Raw genomic sequence first — 24,310 nt, 5'->3', positions numbered from 1 at the left:
ATAAACAAGTCATTGTCTGTATGAAATTTTAGTCGGTACTGACTTTGCTAGAGCTTTTTCTGTAGCCTGTTATAAAACTGGGCAAATATCTAGATGAGTTGATGTACCACCTGGAAGACCTCTCTGTACCCCCAGGGTATGCGTACCCTTGGAGGAAAACCACTGGACTCTACCCATACTGCCTCTCCGATTCATTTGAAAAATGCTTGAGTTCCAACACAGGCAAAAAGTACCCCTCAGAACTCTCTCTATAATTTTCGTAAGACTTTTCACTATACGTGCTGCACTTAATGTGCTTCTTTATTAGCAGCATGCACATGGGCCCGCTTCACAGACATGCACATCTGACAGTTTTTCAGGTCAATATTCGATAGCAATCTTTGTAGACGTAACAGTCTATATAGCAGGTCATCTATCTGGTCAGCTGTTAATGTAAAGGCAAGCTTGGAAAGCCCACAGTGGGTCTAGGCTCCAGAGTCTGCCACTACTCCTGGCAATATCCTCACTACATCTCAGGATAAGTTTGGGATCCAGCTTAACGAAGTTAGCCATGGTGGGGCAGATATCTTTTACACTGTTAAAATTCTCTTGCACATGGTTGGGTCCGGGTTGCTTCTTATCCCTGCCTCACATGATCTGCAGTATCCCAGAGTCCACTTCCAGCCAGTGTGGTCAACACTTGAACTACTCATCTCTGTTGATCTGATACATTCGTTGGCAGCACAATCACTGCTTAGAAGAGGTGACTGAAATTAGAAATTTCCATTCCTTGGGAACTTGCAACATTTCACGTTTTTGTTGTTGTTGTTCTGAATTGGAATGAAATGTGAAAAGTTTGAAATTTCCCACGAAATGAAATTTCTGAATTTTTTTTTGTTTCAGATCAAACGTTTTAATTTTGAGACTTTTTTATCTATCTATCTATATATCTTTTAATTGTATATAAATTTTAAATATACAAATCTGAAAACAAACTAACTATCTAAGTGTTCCATTCCCCTGCCGAAATGCTTCCCTTCAACTATTTCCCCCTCAGACAAAATTATGTCAAAATCAACATGTTCCTGGGTTTTGATTTTGTTGAATTGACGTTTTTCAATGGAATTATTGCTTTGACAGAAATTTTTTTACCAGCTCTACCTCTTGGTATCTCAGTGCCAGCCCACAATGGAGCTGTGCTGACTTATCCCAGCTGAGAATCTCACTCAATAGCTGCAAGTGAATTTAGTATTCATGGAAATGAGGAACTGTTAGTTGTGGCTTGGCCAGACACAAAGTATGTCTACACTTTGAGCTCGGGGTGTGATATCCAGCTCAAAGAGACACATCCAATAAAAATAAAGCTAGCTATAGTACATACCCATTTGAGAACCTAGGCACGTACTTGGAGCAACTAGTTCGCCTCCCGTGCTCTATTTTTAGCACACTAGCTCGACTGGTGCTTGCATGAGTTTGTCTCCTCAAGCTATGAATCACACCACTAGCTGGAAGTGTAAATGTACCCATGGGATAGGCAAGTGCTGCATAATCTTACCCAGAGGACTCTGCCAGCACTACTCATACCTGACCTGTTACATATCTGCAATTGTATTGCTGGCCTTCTCTTAAGACAAGAAACTGGAAAAATTCAAATTCAAATGTGCTTTGCAAAAATAGAGATGAGAATGAGACCAACTTACTAACAAAGCCAACGGCAGAATTCAACTTTTCACTATCTGACTATGGAACATATCCCACGATATCCAGACAAATGAGTATGTCAATAAAGCACTAAACAGTGTGTGCTGTTGCTAGAAATCAGGGAAGTTACTGCTGATTACCATCAATTAGCAGTTGGCTCCCAAAACGTGCTGCCTAATAAACCACCAGATTACTGAGCTGTAGAATTGGTTCATTTGTTCTGGGCTGGCTTGTAGATTTCTCAGATACAAACTATAGAGTTGCAATTAGCAACGATCAGGCCTCAGTAAATATTATGGACAATGGCTAATTTTGCCAGAACCTGCTCAGCCCCTCCCTACTTGCATAAATACAAAATCAATAGTATATTGGGCACACTGTATAAACAACATCACAAACAGTTCTGTTCCATGTATTGTAATTTGGTTGCTCGCGATTCAGACAAACAGCACAAAACTACGTATGTCTGAATAAGGTATTTAGATCTGCAAAAGTAGTCAGTTAGTGCCATCAACACAGTGATCAGGCAGTAAGAGTTATTCTCATTTTATCGGTGTATTCAGCATCTTGTTGCCTCAGCTCTTCAGAACAACAGAATTACAGGTAATCATTCCTCCTTTCCTGATGCATTTATATTCACATATAGTACCACAGGCTCAAAGAATTAGGCCTAATGGATACTCACCCACACTACACAAACCATGCACACATGACACAATTGGAAGTTTCTGCTCATGAGAGACTGAGTACTGGACTTACAAGGGTTTAGAACGGAGGCATTACTGCAGAAATGTTTTATTTCCAGAGTGAGAATATGTTAAATCAATGAATAAAAGGGAAAAAGGAAAAACAAAATTTGTGAAAGTCCTGGTGATAACCAACTTTGTCACAATGAAGAAAGCAACACTGACTCCACATTCCTCACATGTAGGCAAGCATGCTGAGGTAAGAAAATAACTCCTGAACCCAGCACAGCAGCTATTATGCATTACGAATGTACCTCAGAAAGCACCTTACCTTTGTTGGATTTTGGTTGTTCTGCTGGACAGCTTCCAACCTTCTTCTTTTTCCTTGGAACAGATACGCTTTTCCGGTCAAACGTAATGGGACTGTACTGAGGGAGGCTGTTGAATTTTTTTTCAAATTCTTCTTCCAATTTTGCTAAACTAAAGAAAGGAAGGGAAAAAACCAAAGTCAATCACATGGTTCACACAGATAAAGTTTAAAACAGGTTCTGGGTCGGTAAGGTTCAGTGGTACTTTTATACCTGAACTCATCACAGTTAGGTCATTTTATATATACACTTTTTAAAAAATTGAATGATTGTGTTTGGCATTCAATCCTGATCTGTCACGTGAGGGAGATTAATCAATCAGAAAAGGAGGACAAAGAAACACTGAAAAAGAGTGGCACCAATATCAATGAGTAAATAATACTAGATTATGAACAAAGAGGTTTTCTGAAAAAGCCAACTTATTTTTTTTTAAAGATTTGCTCCTTTTTATTTATAAAGGGCGCCTTTATGTTAAAGCTCTAATTGGTTTCACACACACACACACACACACACACACACACACACACACACACACACACAAAACCCCTTCCCCCCCGCCCAGGGCCGGCTCTGGCTTTTTTGCCGCCCCAGGCAAAAAAGCCTCCCGCCGCCCTCCCCCCCCAGCGCGGCAGGGGAGGGCACCGAGCCCAGCCGCAGGCCGCTCTCCCCGACCGGCCAGAGCCCCGGGGAGAGGGCGGCGAGCCTGCCGCGGCTCCGCTGGCGGCCGGAGCCCCGGGAGGAGGGCGGAGAGCCCGGCCGGGGCTCCACTCTCCCTGGCGGCCAGAGCGCCGGGAAGAGGGCGGAGAGCCCGCCACGGCTCCGCTCTCCCCGGTGGCCAGAGCGCCGGGAGGAGGGCGGAGTGGCGGCCAGAGCACCGGGTGGAGGGCGGAAAGCCTGCCGAGGCTCCACTCTCCCCAGCGGCCAGAGCGCCGGGGGGAGGGCGGCAAGCCCGCCGCGGCTCCGCTCTCCCCGGCAGCCAGAGCGCCAGGGGGAGGGCGGAGTGGCGGCCAGAGCGCCGGGAGGAGGGCGGAGAGCCTGCCGCGGCTCCGCTCTCCCCTATGGCCAGAGCGCTGGGGGGAGGGCGGAGAGCCCGCTGCAGGTCCGCTCTCCCCTATGGCCAGAGTGCCGGGGGGAGGGCAGAGTGCCGGCCGGGGCTCCGCTCTCCCCGGCGGCCAGAGGGCCGGGGGGAGGCCGGAGAGCCCAGCCGGGGCTCCGCTCTCCCCGGCGGCCGGAGCACCGCGCCGCCCCCCTCCAGGTGCCGCCCCAAGCACAAGCTTTGTGGGCTGGTGCCTGGAGCCGGCCCTGCCCCCGCCAAAACTATAAGAAAAACAATTTACAAAAGCCAAGCAAGCAATAAACAACCAACCAAACTACACCTCTACCTTGATATAACGCTGTCCTCGGGAGCCAAAAAATCATATCGCGTTATAGGTGAAACGGCGTTATATCGAACTTGCTTTGATCCACCGGAGTTCGCCCCCCGCCCCCCGGAGCACTGCTTTACCGCGTTATATCCGAATTCATGTTATATCGGGTCGCATTATATCGGGGTAGAGGTGTTCTTAATATACATAGCTCTTCAATAGGGTGTCTGGGAAGAACTGAGGGCATGGGGCTAGGGATGCAGCAGGATTGGATTGGCTGCTGCATTTATCTGGTGATATATTAATTATTTTATTACACAGAGCCAACTGCATGATACTTTAATTGCTTGTAAACGTATCTGTTGTTCGGTTGACTAGAGCTCCTGCACATATGTTCTCTGAGCTTGTGTGGTTTTTAATAACAAATCAATAAATTGGTGCTGACATGAGAAGTCTGAGTTTTCCTAGCTCTCTCTAATTCTCTTTGCTATGAAAGACCAGCAGACAATGAGGAGTTTGCAACCGAAGGCCCCGATCCCGTAATGACATTCACATAGGCAGACCCCTGCACTGGTACAGTGCCTGGGTCTACCTCTGCAGAGCTCATGACAGGACAGGAGCTAAGACAGACAAGACAAACATGGCATGTAACACTAGGGAGTTGCCAGTGGAGGAGGCGGTAGGGAGGATACCTGAATAGGGTTGCCAACTTTGTAATATTTAAAAACTGGACACTTCCCCCTGAAGCCCCCCGTTCGCTCCTCTTTCCCTGCTGCCCCCTGTTGCTCGTCCCCTCTTTCTCCCACCTCTGCCTGGATCAGGAGGGACTCACCTGCGGAGCAGGGGCTGGGAGTTGCAGCCACCTGACACAGGTAGGAGGTGGCCCCAGCTAAGTAGGGGATGGTGCAGGTGATGACTCAGTGCCTCCCTGCCTCCCCCACCCGCAGTAACCAGACTTTGAGTGTCTGGTCAGTAGATCTGACACTGTCAGGTCCCCTTTTCGACTGCACTTTCCGGTCAAAAAACCAGGCACCTGGCCACCCTATACCTGGAAGTAGTAGATTTTTAAAAGGATGAATATGAAGAAGGCAGAGGATACCTGGCAGACAAGAAGAGGGAGATTGTTCCCATGGTAATGGGCAAGTAATGCAAGAGAACGTACCAAATCTGAGTCTGGGAGAAGAAGGAAGCTGCAAGGTGAGAGGGGTGGGAGGAACAAGGTGTGCTTGTGGCGGGGGAGGAAATAAGAGGAGAGATGTAGGTGGGGAAAAGATTATGCAGAGCCTTAAAGAGGGATGTTTAATATAGAGGTCTGATCTACACTTAAAAATCAGATTGACCTAGCTATGCTATTCAGGGCTGTGAAAAATTTTGCACCCTGAGCATCGTAGTTAGGTTGACCTAACCCCGAGTGTAGAGACAGCTAGGTCAGTGGAAGGATTCTTTCCTCAACCTAGCTACCGTCTCTCAGAGAGGTGCACTAATTACATCGACAGAAAAACCCCTTCAGTCAACGTAGGAAGCAACTACACCACAGAGCGACAGTGGTAGAGGTGCAGCACCACAGGTGTGCCGCTGTGGTGGAGACATGCCCATCGTTTCTTGAACTTTTAGTAAAAATGTTAAATTCATGTATTATAAAGGTTTCTTCTATTAGAACTGGTTGAATAATAGTAATGAATAACACTGGTGAGAGAGGAAATACGTTATCCTCGCATACATATCTTCACTATCTAATCAGTTGTACAGATGGTAGCACAATATTTGTCAAATACATTATTCAAAACTGTTAACTGGCAAACCCTGAATAAATTATTTGCATCTAAATTTTTTAGATTAGTTGATGAGCTGTGGAATTCATCATCTTCTCAAACTGACCTAATGTTTTAATGTAATTAAATAAATGAAAAGCTGGTTAACTTTTTGATGGAACATTGTGTAGTACAAGAAGATCTTTACAAAATCTCCATATCACCGACGAGTACATTACGTACCGAGAATAATAAAAGTGCAGCGTTACTTTGCGTAGTGTATTCCAGGTAATAACACCACCTGGAGATTTTCAATATTTAATGTCCTTGCTATAAGTGCATTACCACTAAATTTCAGATACACCACGTTATGAAAAATGTTACTATAAATCTACACAAAAGAAACAGATTAAAACTTTAAGCCTGAAATATGAAGAGAATCTATTCCCTTTAATCCAATTTATTTCCTCTGAATTCAGATAATTAGAAATATCCAAGGATTTGCAAACTATGAATGGCTAAGTAGATTTTTCACCACTATTACTGAAGTTAAGTAAATCTGTTAGTGCTATGAGGAGAATTGCTATTCATATTCCTGAGAGCCACTTCTGTGTAGATTTGCAAAAGCGTTAATTTTTAAAAATAATTAATAATTATTTCTCTACTGATTTATTCCACTGCCTTAACCTACTTATCTCCTATTCAAGTAGCAGGGGCGGCTCCAGGCACCAGCGCAGCAAGCGCGTGCCTGGGGCGGCAAGCCGCGGGGGGCGGCCTGCCGGTCGCTGTGAGGACGGCAGTCAGGTGGCCTTCGGCGGTGTGCCTGTGGGAGGTCCGCCAGTCCCACGGTTTCGGTGGCAAGCACGCCGAAGGCGCGGGACCGGCAGATCACCCGCAGAAATGCCGCCAAATCCGCGTGACCGCGGACTGCCCGCATGCACGCAGTTGAAGTCCGCCTGACTGCTGTGCTTGGGGCGGCAGAAAACAGAGCCGCCCCGTCAAGAAGTTGCCTCCTTGACTGAAAACCATTTACCCATTTACCCTATTCACTCCACCGCATTAGAACAATGGTTACAAAGGAAAATAACGACTCTTAGGTGCTATGAGAATAGAAATAATAAATAAGTGAAAGGAGCACTGTCAAATTATCTCCTTTTTGGGGGGTAAAAATTAACACTTTTTCCAGTTGATGAAGCGCCTACCTAGAACTTTAAATAATGTTTCTAATGTACTTTGAAAATTAAATTAACCCTCTACATCACCTCTTAGGTAGGTAAATACTGTTGTTCTTTTAGAAACATGGAAATAATTATTTGATTCTGATTTATATCAGTGTAAATCGTGAGTGATCACAATGGAATTAGATTGGTTTAATAATCAGTGAGACGACAGAATCAAGCCCAGAGAGGTGAGGACCGAGTGTTTCAGACACGCTCTCTAATTGCGAGTATCTAGCTTGAGACAGTTTGGGCCTAACTTACAGAGGTGGCGAACAACAGCTGTTCCCATTAGCTTTAACTGCAGTTGGGAGTGCTCAGCACCTTTAACAACCAGACCCCAAGTGTCTGAAACGTGGCACTGAAAAATCAGAGTCCGTTTTGACAATTTTGATCTCTGTGCCTTGCCTAAAGCTAAACCAAATCAGAGTCCAGACCTGGACACAGGAAGGTCTGGTTCCCGGTCCTGTGCCCTACATACAAGATTATCCTTTTTTTTCAAGTGGAATGTGTACAGTTATCTACTTTTACTATGACAACCAAATCCATTCCTATGTAGCGTAAAATAGATTGGAAACAAATCCTGCTTGTGCAAAACTCTGTTCACGTGAGTTACATCAACTTACCCCAGAACAAATTCTTCCTTTGGCTTAGTTTTTTTCAGCTTTTTACTCCCACTCATCCCACTTTGGGAAAAGGCCCAGTTTTCTTCATTCCAGCATCCTTCATGGTCTGAGGAGTTGCCTTTTCCTGAGCTTCGTTTGCCTAGGAAAGGAAAAAGATTCTTACTTTCATCATGGAGTCTGTGTCACAGTGCACTGGACTTGCAAGGACCCTGTATATCAAGAGTCACTCAACAGTGCAACTTCTGCTGACCGACTCTTCACATGTTTCTAAAATGAGTTTTGTGCCAACTTGGGCTCCTAAGGGATAAGAAGGTTACCTAGTAGCAACCAAATTTACCCATATTTACTACCTAAAAAGATCCCACGTTTGGAACCTGCTAAACTGCAGGACCCCTACAGTGAGGATCTGCAGAGGTATAATGAATGAGAAAAGGTTTCACAGATTTAATCTAAAGCAAAAGTAACCTCAAGGGTTCTCTCTTCAATTTGGCTGTTCAGATTATCATCTTCGATTTGCTGCTCAGAGAAATGCTTTTAAATGCATCCTACTGAAAAGGTACACCACATATTTTAAACCCAAATTCATCTTTCCATTCAAATTCAAGGTTCTCTCACTGATTATCATCATCCACTTTTAACAACAGAGATGCTAAATTTGGAAATCTCCCTACGTCTATCCTGAATGAATGAACTCCATACTGTTTCTAGATCCCTTCTCTATTATTCTGGTTGTGTACCTTATCTGGAGACCAGAATGCACACCAGAAAGGAGTTTGAGACGCATCTACCTCTTCAAGGATTCAGAGCTATGTCTAGAGACCAACAGCATTTCTTCATATAGGCAACTAATGCTCCAATGTAGCTGGTCAGGGTTACATAAAAATGCAAGCCCTGCACAAACCAGCAGATTGGTCTGTTAACACATGTATTTTTAAAGTGAAATGTGCTTTAAAGACTATATTTTGCAATCAGATATGCAGTAAAGGGGAGGGAAATATGTCTACTAATTGAACCAAATAAATCACTGGTTGCGTTACAAGTCCGCACCTGATTCATGGCAGACCGAGAGAGATGCTGTTCAAACATAATATAAGACCTTTTGATTTCTTTTTCTCTTCCTCTGTAAATAAATAGCAAAAATCACCTACCTCTGTCCACATTGGCACGCAGGGACGTGAGCATGCCCTCTGACACCAGAGTCTTATAAAGAGCACCTTTGCAAGATCGCTCTGATTTCCTGGAGCCACAGGGTTCAATCTTTTTATTACAGTCACTGTCTGCTGTTTTGACCTGTCCAGGTAAACTGTGTGGTACCACATCCTCTGTTGGGGTCAATGGTTCTGCTTTTATGTTGTCAGGTACCTCACAAGGCGCCTCCGTATTGGCTGTAATGCTAAGAAAGTCGGGAGGCTTTGATTCTTTGGTGGTCTCCGAGGATTTCTCCTTTGATGCTCTCTTCTCTTTTGATTTCACTTTTTTCTTTGGTGACTTTGTGTCCAACACACTTCCCTTCATGTTTGAGGCAGGGCGGACCTTCTTCCGGGGGATTTCGACGAGTCTCTCGGCGCCCCAGTCGCCTTTTGCAACTGCTTCGATAGTATAAATGACGCTTTCAATGTCCGACTCAGAGGACTGCCTCTTTTTACAAGCCTTCTTGGGCATCGATTTTTCGTTTGTGTGCTGGTCCAGCTTATTTTTTTTCTTTTTCTTTTTGATCTTTTCTGGTTTGGTCAGCCCCAGGGTATTAAAGTCAGCAAGTGAAAGCTCTTGAGAATGGCATGTGTGATCCTTTGCACTGGTACTATTATTTATCTCTAAAGTACTGCTGTCTGCTGCCGGATCAGTAAAGTGGCTGCATTTTGTAACTTTCTCCAACTCTTCGGTTTTTGTCTTTTCGTCATTTTGATTTTTCACCACCTCAGATTCTTCCACTTTTACTTCCTGTGAGTTTTTCACGTTCACTTTCTCCAATTCTTTCACCTTCACTTCCTCTGGAGCTTCTGCTTTCACATCCACCGATGTTTCCACTTCCACCTTCCCAGGTTCTTTCACTTTTACCGCCTCTGATGCAAGGCACATCTAAAAAGTTTAAAACAACCAATCACCACCAATTAAATGCCCCGATCATTCAATTTATTTATTTTGATTTACATAAATACTAGAAAAGGGCACTTATCTAAGGCTCTGATTTAGGAAAGCAGCTCCCCACATTCCGGACAGAACTTTAAACATCCCCCCATTCGGGATAGTATGCTGTATGATCTCCAGGTTTGAGGAAGACGCCTGAATCAGGCTGTAGATGCCCTTGACATCCTTTGAAAATACACAAATACACCTCTACCCTGATATAACGCGACCTGATATAACACGAATTTGGATATAACGCGGTAAAGCAGCGCCCCGGGAGGGGCGGAGCTGCGCACTCCTGTGGATCAAAGCAAGTTCGATATAACGCGGTTTCACCTATAACGCGGTAAGATTTTTTGGCTCCCGAGGACAATGTTATATCGGGATAGAGGTGTAGTACCTAAATGTAGTGGTACAGTTCAATAGAACCCACCATTAGTAAGCCAGGTAACTTACAAACTATTCCACCCCCTCCTTCTAATTCTGGTTCCTACTTTCAAAATGTCAGTGAATGAAGAATTGAACCAATTCTTGATACTATGATTTTTTCTTTATTCAATTGGCAAAACAAAGTAAAAAACCAAAACAAAATCTTTACATTCCTCTTACGTAATACAGAAAAATCCTCTCAAATCACAAGCCTCTTCAACACAGAAATGTAAAGTGTTCCTACCTCGGAGCCAACCTTCCTGTGATACCAGTAATGGAGACTGAATCCCTCTATCGACCCACAGAACAGCTACTGTAAAGGACGCATTAAGTGCAAGCTTCTCTTAACTGTTCTCCCATTGGTCCTCAGCAGTGACAAAGTGATCAGTGCAGGACCTGACAGGGTATTTCACAGTTTCCATGCCTTGGCTTCTGGGCTAAGGCCGCTAACAGGGGTAACCACAAGTGTCAGACCAACTTCCTCTGGGAAGATGTCCAAAACTTGAAGAGAAACACAAATCAAACCAAAACATACAAACAAATGACCACCAACTCCTTCAACAGAGGTCACCAAAAGAACCACTTGAAGGTAATCACTACTGACCTGGGCTGGATTTTAGCCATTGGCCTAGAAGTCTCCATACCTAGTACTAATTTACAAATCCCCTGGGCCTCCTATCACTATGAAACTGAACATTTTTTTTTCTCATACATCTTTTTAAATCACATAACCTATTTTACCTGCTTTACAGTTCAATAGGTCCTTTTAGTTAAATCTGTAGAAATTAGAGATCCTTTGGGTGCATGGTGACCAGATGTCCCGATTTTATAGGGACAGTCCCGATATTCGGGGCTTTTTCTTATGTTGGCATCTATTACCCCCCACCTCTGTCCCGATTTTTCATACTTGCTATCTGGTCACCCTATTTGGGTGACATGATTCTTTTTATTATTATTACTTTTGTCGAAGAAAACTTATCTCATGAGTTCAGATTTGGCTATAAGAAAGTATCTAAAAAAATCCTGGTAATAATCTCTCATAGTCTGTTTATTTAAATAAACTGAAATTTTCCAAGTCCCCTAAGAGGCTTGAAAAATCTCAATCTTTAAAATATCCTGTTCATGTGACAGCAACTCCATTTTTAACCCTTCTTCTCTGCTCCATACCTTTTCTTCTAAAGCTTGTAACATAACCAGCAGAAAAGACTTTGGACTGCTTTAGCTGCATGGCTATGAAAGGGGCTTTGGGTGTTGGAGGCTATAAACTAACTCATGGCATGTGGTCTTATGATTTGGAAAAAAGAGAACTTTAAATGTTTCCACACTGTAACTACTCCCAGAAGGACAGTCTGATGTCAGCTGCAACGTATCAGAACAAAGTTCCTCCAGAAGTCATACATGTATTCATCACTTTAAAATAACAATCTGCATGAGTGGAAATAAATGGAAGTGACTGAAGCCTTCTAAAACATATTTGAAATGACAATGCCCTGATTTGAATAAAACCCCAGAAGTGTTCATTTAAAATAATTTGAATACAAATCAGATAAGTCCTTTGCCATCATAGGTTCTGACTTTTTAACTGTTAACTCAGTAGCATTAAGAGCCTGTGCTTTAATGGCTAGTCTGGGGAAATCTTGACTCTTGGCACCCCAGTGATAATTAGTATTGTTGTTTATAGAAGCATAATTTATGACTGTGCCACTGTTCTGACTGCCAGACTTGGGCAATCAGCATTATTAGCGTCTCCTCCCCACTGCACCAGTGGTAATTAATCACCACTATTTTAATATTACCTCTGCCAACTGAAACAACGCTGACATCCCACACTGCTTTGTTAAGTCAGGAGGGCCTGAATGGGATGTACTTGAGGAAATCTTAAGCAAAAAACAAAGAAGGAAAAAAAACATTACTTCTCCAATACATCCTTCCTGTATGTTGAATTTAAAATTTTTACAAGGATGATTTTTCCTCCAGCGATACAGTCATAAACGTCCATATTGTGAGAAAAAATTTCATTCATGGTACATCCAAAGGGCTCATTGCTGGATTTTCCTCCTTATAAATAAGAAGCTAGTGCCCTCAGACAATGCCACTAAGGGTGATTTTCTACTTCTGGATTCTTATTAATCAGGGCATCATTTAGGAGAAGGCTGACATAAAGGACAAGTTCTCCTGCTCCAGTACATTGTCGTAGCTCCGCTTGGAGTCAATGGAACTGCTCTGGTTTACACTAGTGAAGAATCTAGCCCAAACTCATTCTAAATGTACCTTTCCCCTTGCATCAGTTTAGTGCTTATCTTCACTTCAAGGGAGCCTGAATAAGAAGTGTTGAGGAAGACTCTAAAACACAACCACTTTCTAAAACGTATTAGAGCACCAATCCAAGCCTCTCAACATTAGGCCTCAACATTCCTGCAAAGCCGTTATTTTTATACTCCAAGAACTCTGACACCGTCAGTTAGGCTCTACACCAGCCTTGCAATGGGGGAAGGGGATGCACAGCTGCTTCAGAGGAATGAGGTGCAGAACTTGAGGGGGTAGTGAGCCTATCCCCAAACAACTCTGCACTCATTTTGGTCCTTCCATCTAACCCCCCTGGAGCCATGAGAGTTACTTTAACAGGGACCCCACCCCACCCCCAAATCACTACCATAGAAGGAAGAGAGACAGAGAGACCAAAAATATCCTACTGGGGGTCAATATCCTTGAGGAGGTTGCATTTTTTCACATAATCTCTTAATCATTCAGAATTATTCTTCAATGGCCCTGAGCTGTCAGCAGTTGAGGCTGCACAGCTCATAAACTATCTGTGGTAGAACCAGACTCCCTGCACTGAGTCACGGAGATACTGCAAATGCTCACTGCCTCCCTGACATGGATCTCCTCACCTTAGACCGGAAACAGGATAGAGAGTGATTCTGTAGAGATGTAGATCTCTATGGAACCCACGGCTGAACTGCATGGCTGTGGCCTTCCAAGCAGACACCAGATTGTAGCCCTAAAAGTAGTTGCTTCAACCACTACTAGAGCTTACACTAAGATATTTGGCACTGTTTGCATAATACTGACAAAAATCAATCTAAAAGAAGAGAGAGATGAAGTGGTGAGTTTGATTCTAATCCATACAAATAAAAAAGAGTGGGGGGAAATGCAGGTATGGTCAAACCTGAACTAGCTATTGGGCGCCGACGATGGGGTCCCAGAGTCCGGTGATGGGTCCCCAGAGCTTAGGGTTCACTCTGGGTGGGGAGTGGGAAGCCTGCTCCTCTCCAGCACACAGCACATGATCTTTGGATTACAATGGTGCGATGCAAATGCCTGCCAAATGAACTTGCAATTCTGGGGTTCACTCCAGGGGTCTGAACACGGCATGTTAGGGCAGCTTCAAATTAATGCCTGATCTGCTCACCCAGTAGTCATTAAAGAATTAAGAAATTCAAAAGTTAAACAGAACCTCTCATATTTTATGCGTCCAACTGGGATCAGGTGTCACAGAGAACACAAAACCAAAACCATACCAAAAAACCTATCAGAGGGGTAGCCGTGTTAGTCTGAATCTGTAAAAAGCAACAGAGGGTCCTGTGGCACCTTTAAGACTACCAGAAGTATTGGGAGCATAAGCCTTCTTGGGTAAGAACCTCACTTCTTCAGATGCAAGACTTCTTGCATCTGAAGAAGTGAGGTTCTTACCCATGAAAGCTTGTGCTCCCAGTACTTCTGATAGTCTTAAAGGTGCCACAGGATCATCTGTTGCTTTTTACAAAAAACCTATGTGAGCTTTTCATAGGCTAGCTGATTCTTGAAGGGGACTTGGGCCCAGCATCACCTGTAACAGACCAGTGACCCTCACAGCTGATCAGCTAGGAATCAGATGGCCTTGTTTATCGGGTAGACTCAGGAGAAGGGTAGCTCCCAGGCAGATGGCCTGGAGGAGGACTGAGGAGGGTTGTGGGAGGGAGACTATCTGGCCTCTGTGACTGGCCCTGAAGGAAGGGAGATTCCCAGAGGGGAAAAGCCCGGACAGTCAGCTCTCTCTGTAGGAGAGTGGAAAAGAACGGACTGTGGAGCCCAGGAAGGGCAGAAGACCTTTTGTTTATGTTGATCTTGGGACTATTTACTACGTTTGCTACCAGCACCTCACTAGGTGGTGCCTGGGGGACGGTTCACTTGCAGGTTTACACTAGTGTAAATGGTGGATCCTCTGTAACTTGCAGTCTTTAAAACATGATTTGCGGACATCAGTAACTCAGCCAGAGGTTAGGGGTCTATTACAGACGTGGGTGGGTGTGGATCTGTGGCCTGCAATGTGCAGTAGGTCAGACTAGATGATCATGATGGTCTCCTCTGGCCTAAAGTATGTAAGAGTTTCCCCAGAAGACTAGTGCAAAAATAGAGGCATGGTGAATAGTGCTGTAGTGGCCACAAGGGCAGGCTTTTCAGGCTGACTCAGCCAGAGCTAATATGCTGCATCTTAAGAAGGATGTGTGCAGAATGTCTGCCGTATTTTAATTAATTTAAGTTGAAGCCTGTACCTTACATTTAGTTTGTATATTAAATTAGGTTTGCATGGAGAAAACTCCTGGATATTTGTTTCAGATCCAAGTTTCTCACTGCCAGACTCAGTCTCCTCTTCTGCTTCAATTGTGCTACAACTGCACTCCTGTGGGCAAGCATATGGACTTTCCTATGACCCCTAGGGATTTGTTTCTTAAGAGGTGCCAGACCTTCACCTAGTGGTGATATGCAAACATCAGGCCCGATTCAACAGTGTTACTTCAGTGCCGTGTTGGTGTAACTCCAGTGAAGTCAGGCTCACTATTATTAAAGGGGTACAACATTAAGAGGACGTACAGAATGCTGCCTAATAACAAAGGAAGGGGATAGTTCAACACATTTCTAGTGTTCACTAGCTTTTTTGGCTTGTTTTCAGAGCGGCAAAGGTCACATCCCCCTACAGATCACTAGCTCCTGCTAACTGTGATCACCCTAGCATGCACCCTGCTGGCAATGTAGCACACACACACACTAATGAACCCTGCTTGAGCCTGGGGACTGCCTAAAGGGTAAGGCAAATCTCTTCTTTTCACTCATGCATGTTTCTTTAAAATGTATCTTTCTAATATCCTTATTTTTTAACCAAGAAGGCACAAAACATTACTGTTATGCAGTCAGGGGAAAAAAACCCACTCTACGTGGGTCCAAATTCTATAGTTTTTTCAATGGTTCAAGATTCTAGATTTCTCTTCAATAGAATGAGTGTTGGGATGCCACTGGATGGGAGTCAGTGAACCATTTTGGGCACTGAAATCTGCAAGCTGTGGTCTTGCATAGTAAACAAAAATGATTAATGAACAATATGCTGAAATGTTCACTTTTCCTTATTTATTTGAGGGACCCCAGCACACATCCTTTAATTTGTAAATTATCGACATATTAAAAACAACATAACCAAGCCAAAAGTCAAGGGGATGGGGTATGTTTTATCAACAACAAACAAGCTGACATTTCAGATGCATCAGGACTTCCAGTAGGGTCTGGGACACCTAAATCTCAGCTAGTTTATTTATCGCTACCAAATACTCACATGGTAATTTTAATCTTCGATACTGATTGCAGCCCCCACTGTTTATATAGACCCTCACATTCCTCAAAACCTGCTTCTTGCTTCCTAAATTGGGTCACATCACCCATGTGTAAGTCCTATTCAAGTCACATACTGAAGTGTGACTACATACTTTTCTGAATCAGGACCCTGGTATCCGCAGTGACCAATCATCTACACCTTCTCTTGCCGTACCTGTTGTCCTGTGGCTGTACTGTAAGTTCTCCAGGGCAGGAATCTGATCCTGCTTTCTAAGGGACCATTTACATTTACAACATAAATGAATTAAAAAAAGGTAAGCCGTAGGTATCCCCAATGACAGCATCATTATTTGAGTTAGTATTCAGGCTACCTTGTTGCTAACGGTAAGTTTGGTGCTAGACTAACTTGTGTAGCCCATGCGTTTTGGGAAAAATCTGCACACATATTCACATCGTGATGGTAACAGGAACCTTACCTCTGCCAGCTGGAAGAGTGCTGACTTCCCACAATGCTTTACAGGCTCAGGACTCCCCAGCTGTGAAGTATTTGATGAGATCTACATTTTGAACAAACAGAAGAGAAAACATTTCAGGGTTACTGGGGACGGGGATTGGGGGGAGGCTGATTGTCCCTCAGCTTCTCTTGGGATATTGCAGACAGTCAGTATAAACACAGAACCCCAAGTTAGGAAAGCATCCCTATTCAGGAAGCACTTAAGCATGTGCTGAAGTTCCATGAAAGTCAACAGGACAAAGTGTGTGTATAAGTTTTTTCCTGAATCAGGACCTAGGTGAGTAACCAAATTTTTTATTGGCTTTGTAACCTCCAATTAGATGACACATGCTGGCCAGGCAGGTTTTTCTACATCACTTGTCTTAAGTGATCACCTAAGGGACCACAAAAAAAACCCCATCTGCTACTTAGCAGAGGTGGGTCTTTTGCTAAAGTATAAAGTTATACTGGAAACATTGGGGAATTTTTCTGTGTGGTTACTTAAAGCAGAGTATTATTTGTATGAGATGGGTGCAGCCTTCAATGTATTCCTTAAAGGCAGGGGTTGGCAACCTTTCAGAAGTGGTGTGCCGAGTCTTCATTTATTCACTCTAATTTAAGGTTTCGCGTGCCAGTAATACATTTTAATGTTTTTAGAAGGTCTCTTTCTCTAAGTCTATAATATATAACTAAACTATTGTTGTATGTAAAGTAAATAAGGTTTTTAAAATGTTTAAGAAGCTTCATTTAAAATTAAATTAAAATGCAGAGCTCCCCGGACCGGTGGCCAGGACCCAGGCAGTGTGAGTGCCACTGAAAATCAGCTCGCCTACCGCCTTTGGCACGCGTGCCATAGGTTGCCTACCCCTGCTTTAAAGTTAAACAAAAGCTTTCAGTAAGTAAAGTTTTCTGGATCAATAAGGTCTTATTTGCCCTTTTACATAGACACTGCTATGCCTGCCTTAGCAGATGCCTAGTGGGCCACTTCACAGAAGTGTCTTAATCTGCCTGTTGTTACTGGTGGCACAGCAAAGAGAGCATTTTAACCTAATGGCAGTCACACTGCTCAGAGAGCATCAGCGTAGCAGTTCATTGTGCTGTCCCAATCTTGGCTTTGTAGAATTAAATGGTATTGTTTGGAATGAGAGACTCCATCCCTTAACACTGGTTTTTCAGGGCACAGGTGTTCCTGAGACAGTTTCTTCATAACACATTTATATTCACAGTCTTTTGGGATATACAAGGCCACTCTAATTTTTGTTTGCAGGTTTGTCCACCCCTGGGTCTAAATGTGTTTTTATATCACATTTTTCCTTTGGAATAGATTACTTTACTTTGCAGTTTCAAGGGGATACACTGGAATTAAAACATCACCACCCATTTTATTGCCACTCATTCACCATACGCCTATGTTTAAAATACACGGGAACATTATTTTTGTTTAATATTTATTAATAGTTATTACTTCTATTACAGTAGCTCCTGGTGGTCCAATCAAAACTGGATCTCTGTTGTGTGAGGCATTATATAGCCTATATAGCCCGCCCCAAAGAGCTTCCAGTCTAAAACCTGATCCTCCAATGAGCTCCATAGAGGCAGACTCCTTAAGTACACAGAGCCCCATTATAGTCAACGAGGGAGTGTACTCGGTGATCCCCTGGCACAGATTGGCTTGCAGGATCTGGGTCTTAGTTTCTTTCATTTCTATTCTATAGTAACTTACATGATACAAATATTAACCACAAGGCAGATCTCCTCAATTCAACATCAAAGCTACAGAGGGGTCTGGAAAAGTAACTCCATGTTGCTTAAACAGAACATGAGCTCACGCAGAGGCATGTTCTGATTTTTGACACCACACATGCAAACCAAACAGAGTGGAAATACATCATTAATTGTGATGTGGACATTCACAACCAAATGATGGCAGAGCCGTTGTTACAGTTTTACAACGTGGGAGGAGAAGTCAACATATTAGTTTAGCGTGAAATACACTCAACAGCTTTGAGAACAAACTGCAGGAAACACAGCAAGCTTAGAATTTACCACAGAGAAGATGTTTGCTGGGCTTGGGAGGTGACAGAAGGATCAAACAGCTCCCAATTATGATTTCAAATTTTACTCTCTTCTCATTAAATGCAATCTTCTAGTTTTAACAGAATTATCAGTATCTACCACACCTTGCTAATTTCCATTCACCTCAAGCATGAATGGCTAGTTCTTATAAACAGGGTTGGCTTCGGATCCCACAAACACACTTATTTTTAGGATCATGTTACTATCTCAGAGTTCTTCTACAATAATTGCCAATATTTTAGCTACTATTAATGGCATGGGCTGTATGTTATGCCATAGCATATACTTTTTGTTGCCTATGGTGTATAGGGCAACTCAGACATTTAGTAAAATGTTAAGGCCTTAACTAACACTAATATTATAAGCATATTTACATATTTTATATAATAATAATTTATATAGGAAGATTATGGCTTTTTCCTAAACTTGGAGTTGGGAGAGAGGGGGGATAGAGAATCAGCCATTGTGTATACAAATATCATGCCTCTAGGTCAACCCCTAATTCGCAGGTGTTTTGCCTCTAATTGCTAGATTAAAATATTTTGCACAAAACCCAAACAAAATGTAAAGAGTTGTCTCTAAGTCTATTGCATGTGGGTCAGTGAAGCTACACGGGATGCATTCTGCCCCAAGCGTTTGCGTGTCCTGACTGCAAGTAGGGTGAGGGAATAGAAAGGGAAATTATACATTGCTGCAACAAGAGTACTAGCCTGCACTTGTTTTGAAGTTAGTCTAGAGAAAAGCTTTAGTAGAGCAGCTAAAAGAAGAGTACTGATTTTTGAGGTGATTAGCCTGATGATTTTATTCCCATCGTTCCTTGGAAACATTTTTGTTGTTTAATAAAAGATGAGAATTTAGTTAAGTAAACCCAAGGGGAGCTTGCGAGTCTTCACTACACAGCGTTCATCACCATCTGTTCTCATTTGCCAAACAGATTCAACAGGCCCCAAGAGCAAGTGTTTCCATCTGCTCCTTTTCCCTCACCCGGAAAGAAGGAGAAGAGCAACCAGCAGCACATGGCCAGAGAACTCTCCAAGAACCACCAGCAAGTGCACCTCAAACCATTGTCCACTGATCAACCTCTGGCCTAGATCACGACCTTCCATGGAAAACCCCATGGAGAGACAAAATTTAAGAACATAACAATGGCCATACTGGGTCAGACCAAAGGTCCATCCAGCCCAGTATCCTGTCTACCGACAGTGACCAATGCCAGGCAGGGAGTGAATCTAATAGGTAACGATCAAGTGATCTCTCTCCTGCCAGCCATCTCCACCCTCTGACAAACAGAGGCTCGGGACACCATTCCTTACCCATCCTGGCTAATAGCCATTAATGGACTTAACCTCCATGAATTTATCTAGTTCTCTTTTAAACCCTGTTCTAGTCCCAGCCTTTACAACCTCCTCAGGCAAGGAGTTCCACAGGTTGACTGTGCGCTGCGTGAAGAAGAACTTCCTTTTATTTGTTTTAAACCTGCTGCCCATTGATTTCATTTGATGGCCCCTAGTTCTTATATTATGGAAACAAGTACATAACTTTTCCTTATTCACTTTCTCCACACCACTCATGATTTTATATACCTCTATCATATCCCCCTTTAGTCTCCTCTTTTCCAAGCTGAAAAGTTCTAGCCTCTTTAATCTCTCCTCATATGAGATCCATTCCAAACCCCTAATCATTTTAGTTGCCCTTCTCTGAACCTTTTCTAATTCCAGTATACCTTTTTTGAGATGAGGAGACCACATCTGTACGTAGTATTCAAGATGTGGGCGTACTATGGATTTATATAAGAGCAATAAGATATTCTCTGTCTTATTCTCTATCCCTTTTTTAATGATTCCTAACATCCTGTTTGCTTTTTTGACTTCAAGCGGTCAGGACCACTACAGGGTGAGCAGGAGCCTGGGTCCTTAACTCAATATCATCACCAGATCTTTTGGACTTTCCTATGGATTTTTAAACATCTCTATGGCATCTGCACGCATATCCAGATAATGCTGCACTACTCCTAGGGCTCTCGTCCCCTGTTGTGGCCGGTCAAGAACAGGCAGGCCTGATTAGCCCTATCATCAGTTTTAATTGAAAAATATAGCACTTGGTGAAAACAAGAAGGTGAAAGGCATACTGGGACTCTCAGGAAGAAAGAATGCCATGGTATATAATGAGCTGTCTATGAGTGACAGGGGAATTCTATTCCTGGGGCAAAGGATGGCCATTATAAGTGACCCATCTACTTGATGGGATCACTCTTTTCACAAAGAGTCAGTCTTATCCACTCCTGCTGTGAAGGGAATAAAGAGAAAGGGAACATATGAGGAACACCCAGTCAGAACAAAACGCTATCTGGGACAGCTGCCAAGAATCCCCAGGCACACTGGCTCACAATGCTTTTCACAGGACTATTCCACTACTGGTTAAATATCTACTTTCACTCTTTTTTTTAAGTGGCACTGTACATTGCTCATTGCAGTATGCTGCAAACTGCTTACCATAACTCAGCTTACTAATGGCAGCAATGCATTAATAGACCGGCCACAGGAAGAAGTGGCAAAGCAAGGAATGGGACTTTTGTCAAGTGTGACAAAGATGCCCTGTGTGAATGAAAGTCCTGTATTAGAAAAAAGCAGAAGCAGAGCTAACAGCAGAAAGAAGGGCTTAAATAGGGTTACCATATGTCCGTTTTTTCCCGGACATGTCCGGCTTTTTGGTAATCAAACCCCCGTCCGGGGGGAATTGCCAAAAAGCTGAACATGTCCAGGAAAAATAGCGCCGGCCGGGCACTTCCCCTCCCGCAGCTGCTGTGCTCCCTACCTTGACTCTTCTGCTCTGTTTAAAGCCGAGCTGCCCGAGCGCTACCGGCTTCGGGCAGCCCCCATGCTTCTGGACCCTGAGCCACCGGCCGGGCACTTCCCCTCCCGGGCTCCGGCTGCTGTGCTCCTCCCCTGACTCTTCAGCTCTGTTTAAGAGCCGAGCTGCCCGAGCGCTACTGGCTTCAGGCAGCCCCCTTGCCTCCGGACCCCAGCTGCCGGCCGGGCACTTCCCCTCCCGAAGCCGGTAGAGTCAGGGGAGGAGCACAGCAGCCGGAGCCCGGGAGGGGAAGTGCCCGGCCGGGGGTGCAGGGTCCAGAGGCATGGAGGCTGCCCGAAGCCCGAGCACTACCAGCTTCACGGTTTGCCAGCCAGCCTCCAGACCCTGCGCCCCCAGCTGGGTGCTTCCCCTCCCGGGCTCCAGCTGTGCTGGGGAAGCGCCGGCCGGGGGCACAGGGTCTGGGGGCTGACCGGCAAACCGTGAAGCCGGTAGTGCTCGGGCAGCCCTTTTCGCGTGGCTGGGAGGGAGGAGGGGGAATGCGGGGCGCTCAGGGGAGGGCGCGGAGTTAGGGCGGGGACTTTGGGGAAGGGGCGGGGCCAAATTTTTTTTATTTTTTAAATATGGTAACCCTAACTTAAAGAGATAGTACAGATTGCTGTGTGTTTCCCCCTGGAACAACCTAGATGAAACCAGGCTGCATACCACCTCCCCAGTGCTGTGCAGCAAGATGTTAGTCACTGCAGTTAGCATTGCAATGATGTTGGCATGACACAGGGGAGTAACCCTTGGTGAACAAAGGTTCTTGGTGCTGAAGTGTTTTTATGACCCTGACCAGATTTGAAGTAAATTATTGTCCTAAACTTCAGAGACAATGCCAGCCTGGAACAGACATTCTTCTCTTCCAACCTAAAATAAGTCCTAGCTACATGTAGCAGAGTAAGGAAAGGTTTTAACATTTCCAATAGAAAAAACAGATCCTATATTTAAAAACTCCCCCTTTCAAATTGAATAAAATGCACCTTCCAAGTTCCCCTGACTTCTACTGTTTCACACAACATCTTCAGCATACTGAGTGAACTAGCTGGGCATAAGTAGGTGCATCATTAAACGCACTTACGGTACCTTCCTACAGGAAAGCTAGGAAACATTAATACATTTTTATAGAGGTTCTGTGAAATCCTAAAATCAGAGATATAATCATCTATTAACTGTGGGGATGTATCATCCCTACACCAACCTAATGGAAAGTTCCATGAGGAGGTAAGGGTCACGATGGGACACTTGCAAGGTAATAAATCGTGGCCTTATGTAAGGCCCCCCTGGTGGTCTAGGATTATATAAGATGATCATGGCCTTATGCAAGACCCCCTGGTGGTCTAGGATTATATAAGATGAGGTAAACAAATCATGGCTTTATGTAAGGAACGGTTGAACCAATCGGTGTGGGGCTATACATGTGATAAACACATGATTCTCCTTCTTGTCCAATCCGTAGATGTGTGATTATAGCCTAATTGTGTTATGCAATGTTGAGAAAAACTATAAAAGAAAGCTTGCAATAAACAGAATTCGGATTCAGCTTGCAACCACATTGGTCGTGTGCTTTATCTGCTCCGCATGGAACCCCACAAATGGTGACCCCGACGTGATTCGGCTTGGACATCAAGGCAGCCAGGACTTTGCCCAGAGTGAGCTAGCAGAGATCATACTAGACACAGCCGCCAGTGGAGCAGGGATCAATGTTCTCAGACAGTAGACCCAACAGGTGTTGTCTCAAAAGCTGAGCAAAGAGAAAGCAGATCCAACCAGAAAAAGGATCTGAAAGGTCAGACTCTATGTCATCTCTCATGAAGAAACTGGAACAATTGAATTTAAATATTGAAGAGGCTCTCAGTGCTGGCTCTTCTCCTTCCAGCACTCCTTCTACCAAAAAGCGCAAACAGCCATGCCCTGTTAAGGTGGAGACAGGCCTTCTTCACAGAGATCATCAGAGAAAGGGAATCTGTGGGAATAAGAGGGCAGGCTACCAAGATTTAGATGGTTTGCCAAGCTCAGTGTCAACTGGAGCACGACCAAAAACTGAACATGGTTTGAGAAAAGGCAGAGGTGGCAGCCGCGGCAGGAGGTACCGGAGGATACCGGCTCCTGGTCGTCCGAGAGAGACGTTCGTGAGCTCACAGCCGACTGAAGCGTTCGGTAAGAAAAGGCGGAGGTGGCAGCCGCGGCAGGAGGTACCGGAGGATACCGGCTCCTGGTCGTCCGAGAGAGACGTTCGTGAGCTCACAGCCGACTGAAGCGTTCGGTGAGAAAAGGCGGAGGTGGCAGCCGCGGCAGGAGGTACCGGAGGATACCGGCTCCTGGTCGTCCGAGAGAGACGTTCGTGAGCTCACAGCCGACTGAAGCGTTCGGTGAGAAAAGGCGGAGGTGGCAGCCGCGGTAGGAGGTACCCTAGGATACCGGCTCCTGGTCGTCCAAGAGAGACGTTTGTGAGCTCACAGGTGAGCGGCTGCTTTTATTAAAATGGGCTCTGCTTTGTCTGCAGAGGAGGAGACGGTGCATGATTTTTTATTACGCATCGCTAAAAAGCGGGGAGAAAAGCTTCCCTCTGACGCGTTGTCCCGTTTGTTGAAATGGGGGCAGAAACGCGGGAATGTACAAACAGGGCTTTCAGCTACAGGACATGCTGAATCAGTTGTCCCATTTGGCCGGTAAGAGCCATCCCCCGCAGTCCCACACATTGCGAGCGCTAAACCAGTCCGGCTTTCCTGTCACCAATAATGTTTGTACCCCAAAGTTCCGGGCGGAGTTCCCGGGGCAGGGTAAGCAGTTGCAGAATAGGTTGGAAAGAATGGCGGAGCCAGGCTTATCTAACTTTGAAAGGACATATAGGAAAAAACCACCGGATAAGATCCCTCCGGCAGATGCTACCCGAACACCATGCCGCCACGCAGAAGCCAAACGACGACCCCGCAGCACCGGACTTGCACTTGTTGTTTGCTACAACCTAAACACCTAATAATGCTGTGCTTCTGTTTGTTCGGACTCCTTATTATAGGAGCAGGGGTCTTTGTATGTCCAAACTCTGTACCTTTTGTT

At 44.4% G+C, this 24,310-nt stretch overlaps 1 protein-coding gene across 50 annotated transcripts in view; it reads right to left on the bottom strand.

Moving 5' to 3' along the window:
- The window catches only part of BBX (BBX high mobility group box domain containing), a 201,401-nt gene that overhangs the window by 37,813 nt on the left and 139,278 nt on the right, over positions 1-24,310 (bottom strand). For 28 of the 50 annotated variants that reach the window (XM_065574298.1, XM_065574287.1, XM_065574283.1 and 25 more), the window contains 5 exons: positions 16,311-16,391; positions 12,045-12,125; positions 8,841-9,771; positions 7,693-7,831; positions 2,698-2,846 (listed from right to left, as the gene is read on the bottom strand). In XM_065574298.1, coding sequence (XP_065430370.1) covers positions 2,698-2,846; positions 7,693-7,831; positions 8,841-9,771; positions 12,045-12,125; positions 16,311-16,391 — 1,381 coding nt within the window. The remainder of the gene's footprint in view (positions 1-2,697; positions 2,847-7,692; positions 7,832-8,840; positions 9,772-12,044; positions 12,126-16,310; positions 16,392-24,310) is intronic. The other 22 variants (XM_065574435.1, XM_065574428.1, XM_065574421.1 and 19 more) reach the window with 1 other exon arrangement.

This window comes from Chrysemys picta, chromosome 1, assembly GCF_011386835.1.
Source record: "Chrysemys picta bellii isolate R12L10 chromosome 1, ASM1138683v2, whole genome shotgun sequence".
Taxonomy (NCBI): domain Eukaryota; kingdom Metazoa; phylum Chordata; order Testudines; family Emydidae; genus Chrysemys; species Chrysemys picta.
Note: the sequence above shows the minus strand (reverse complement) of the source record. Positions and strands in the feature narration are given on the sequence as shown.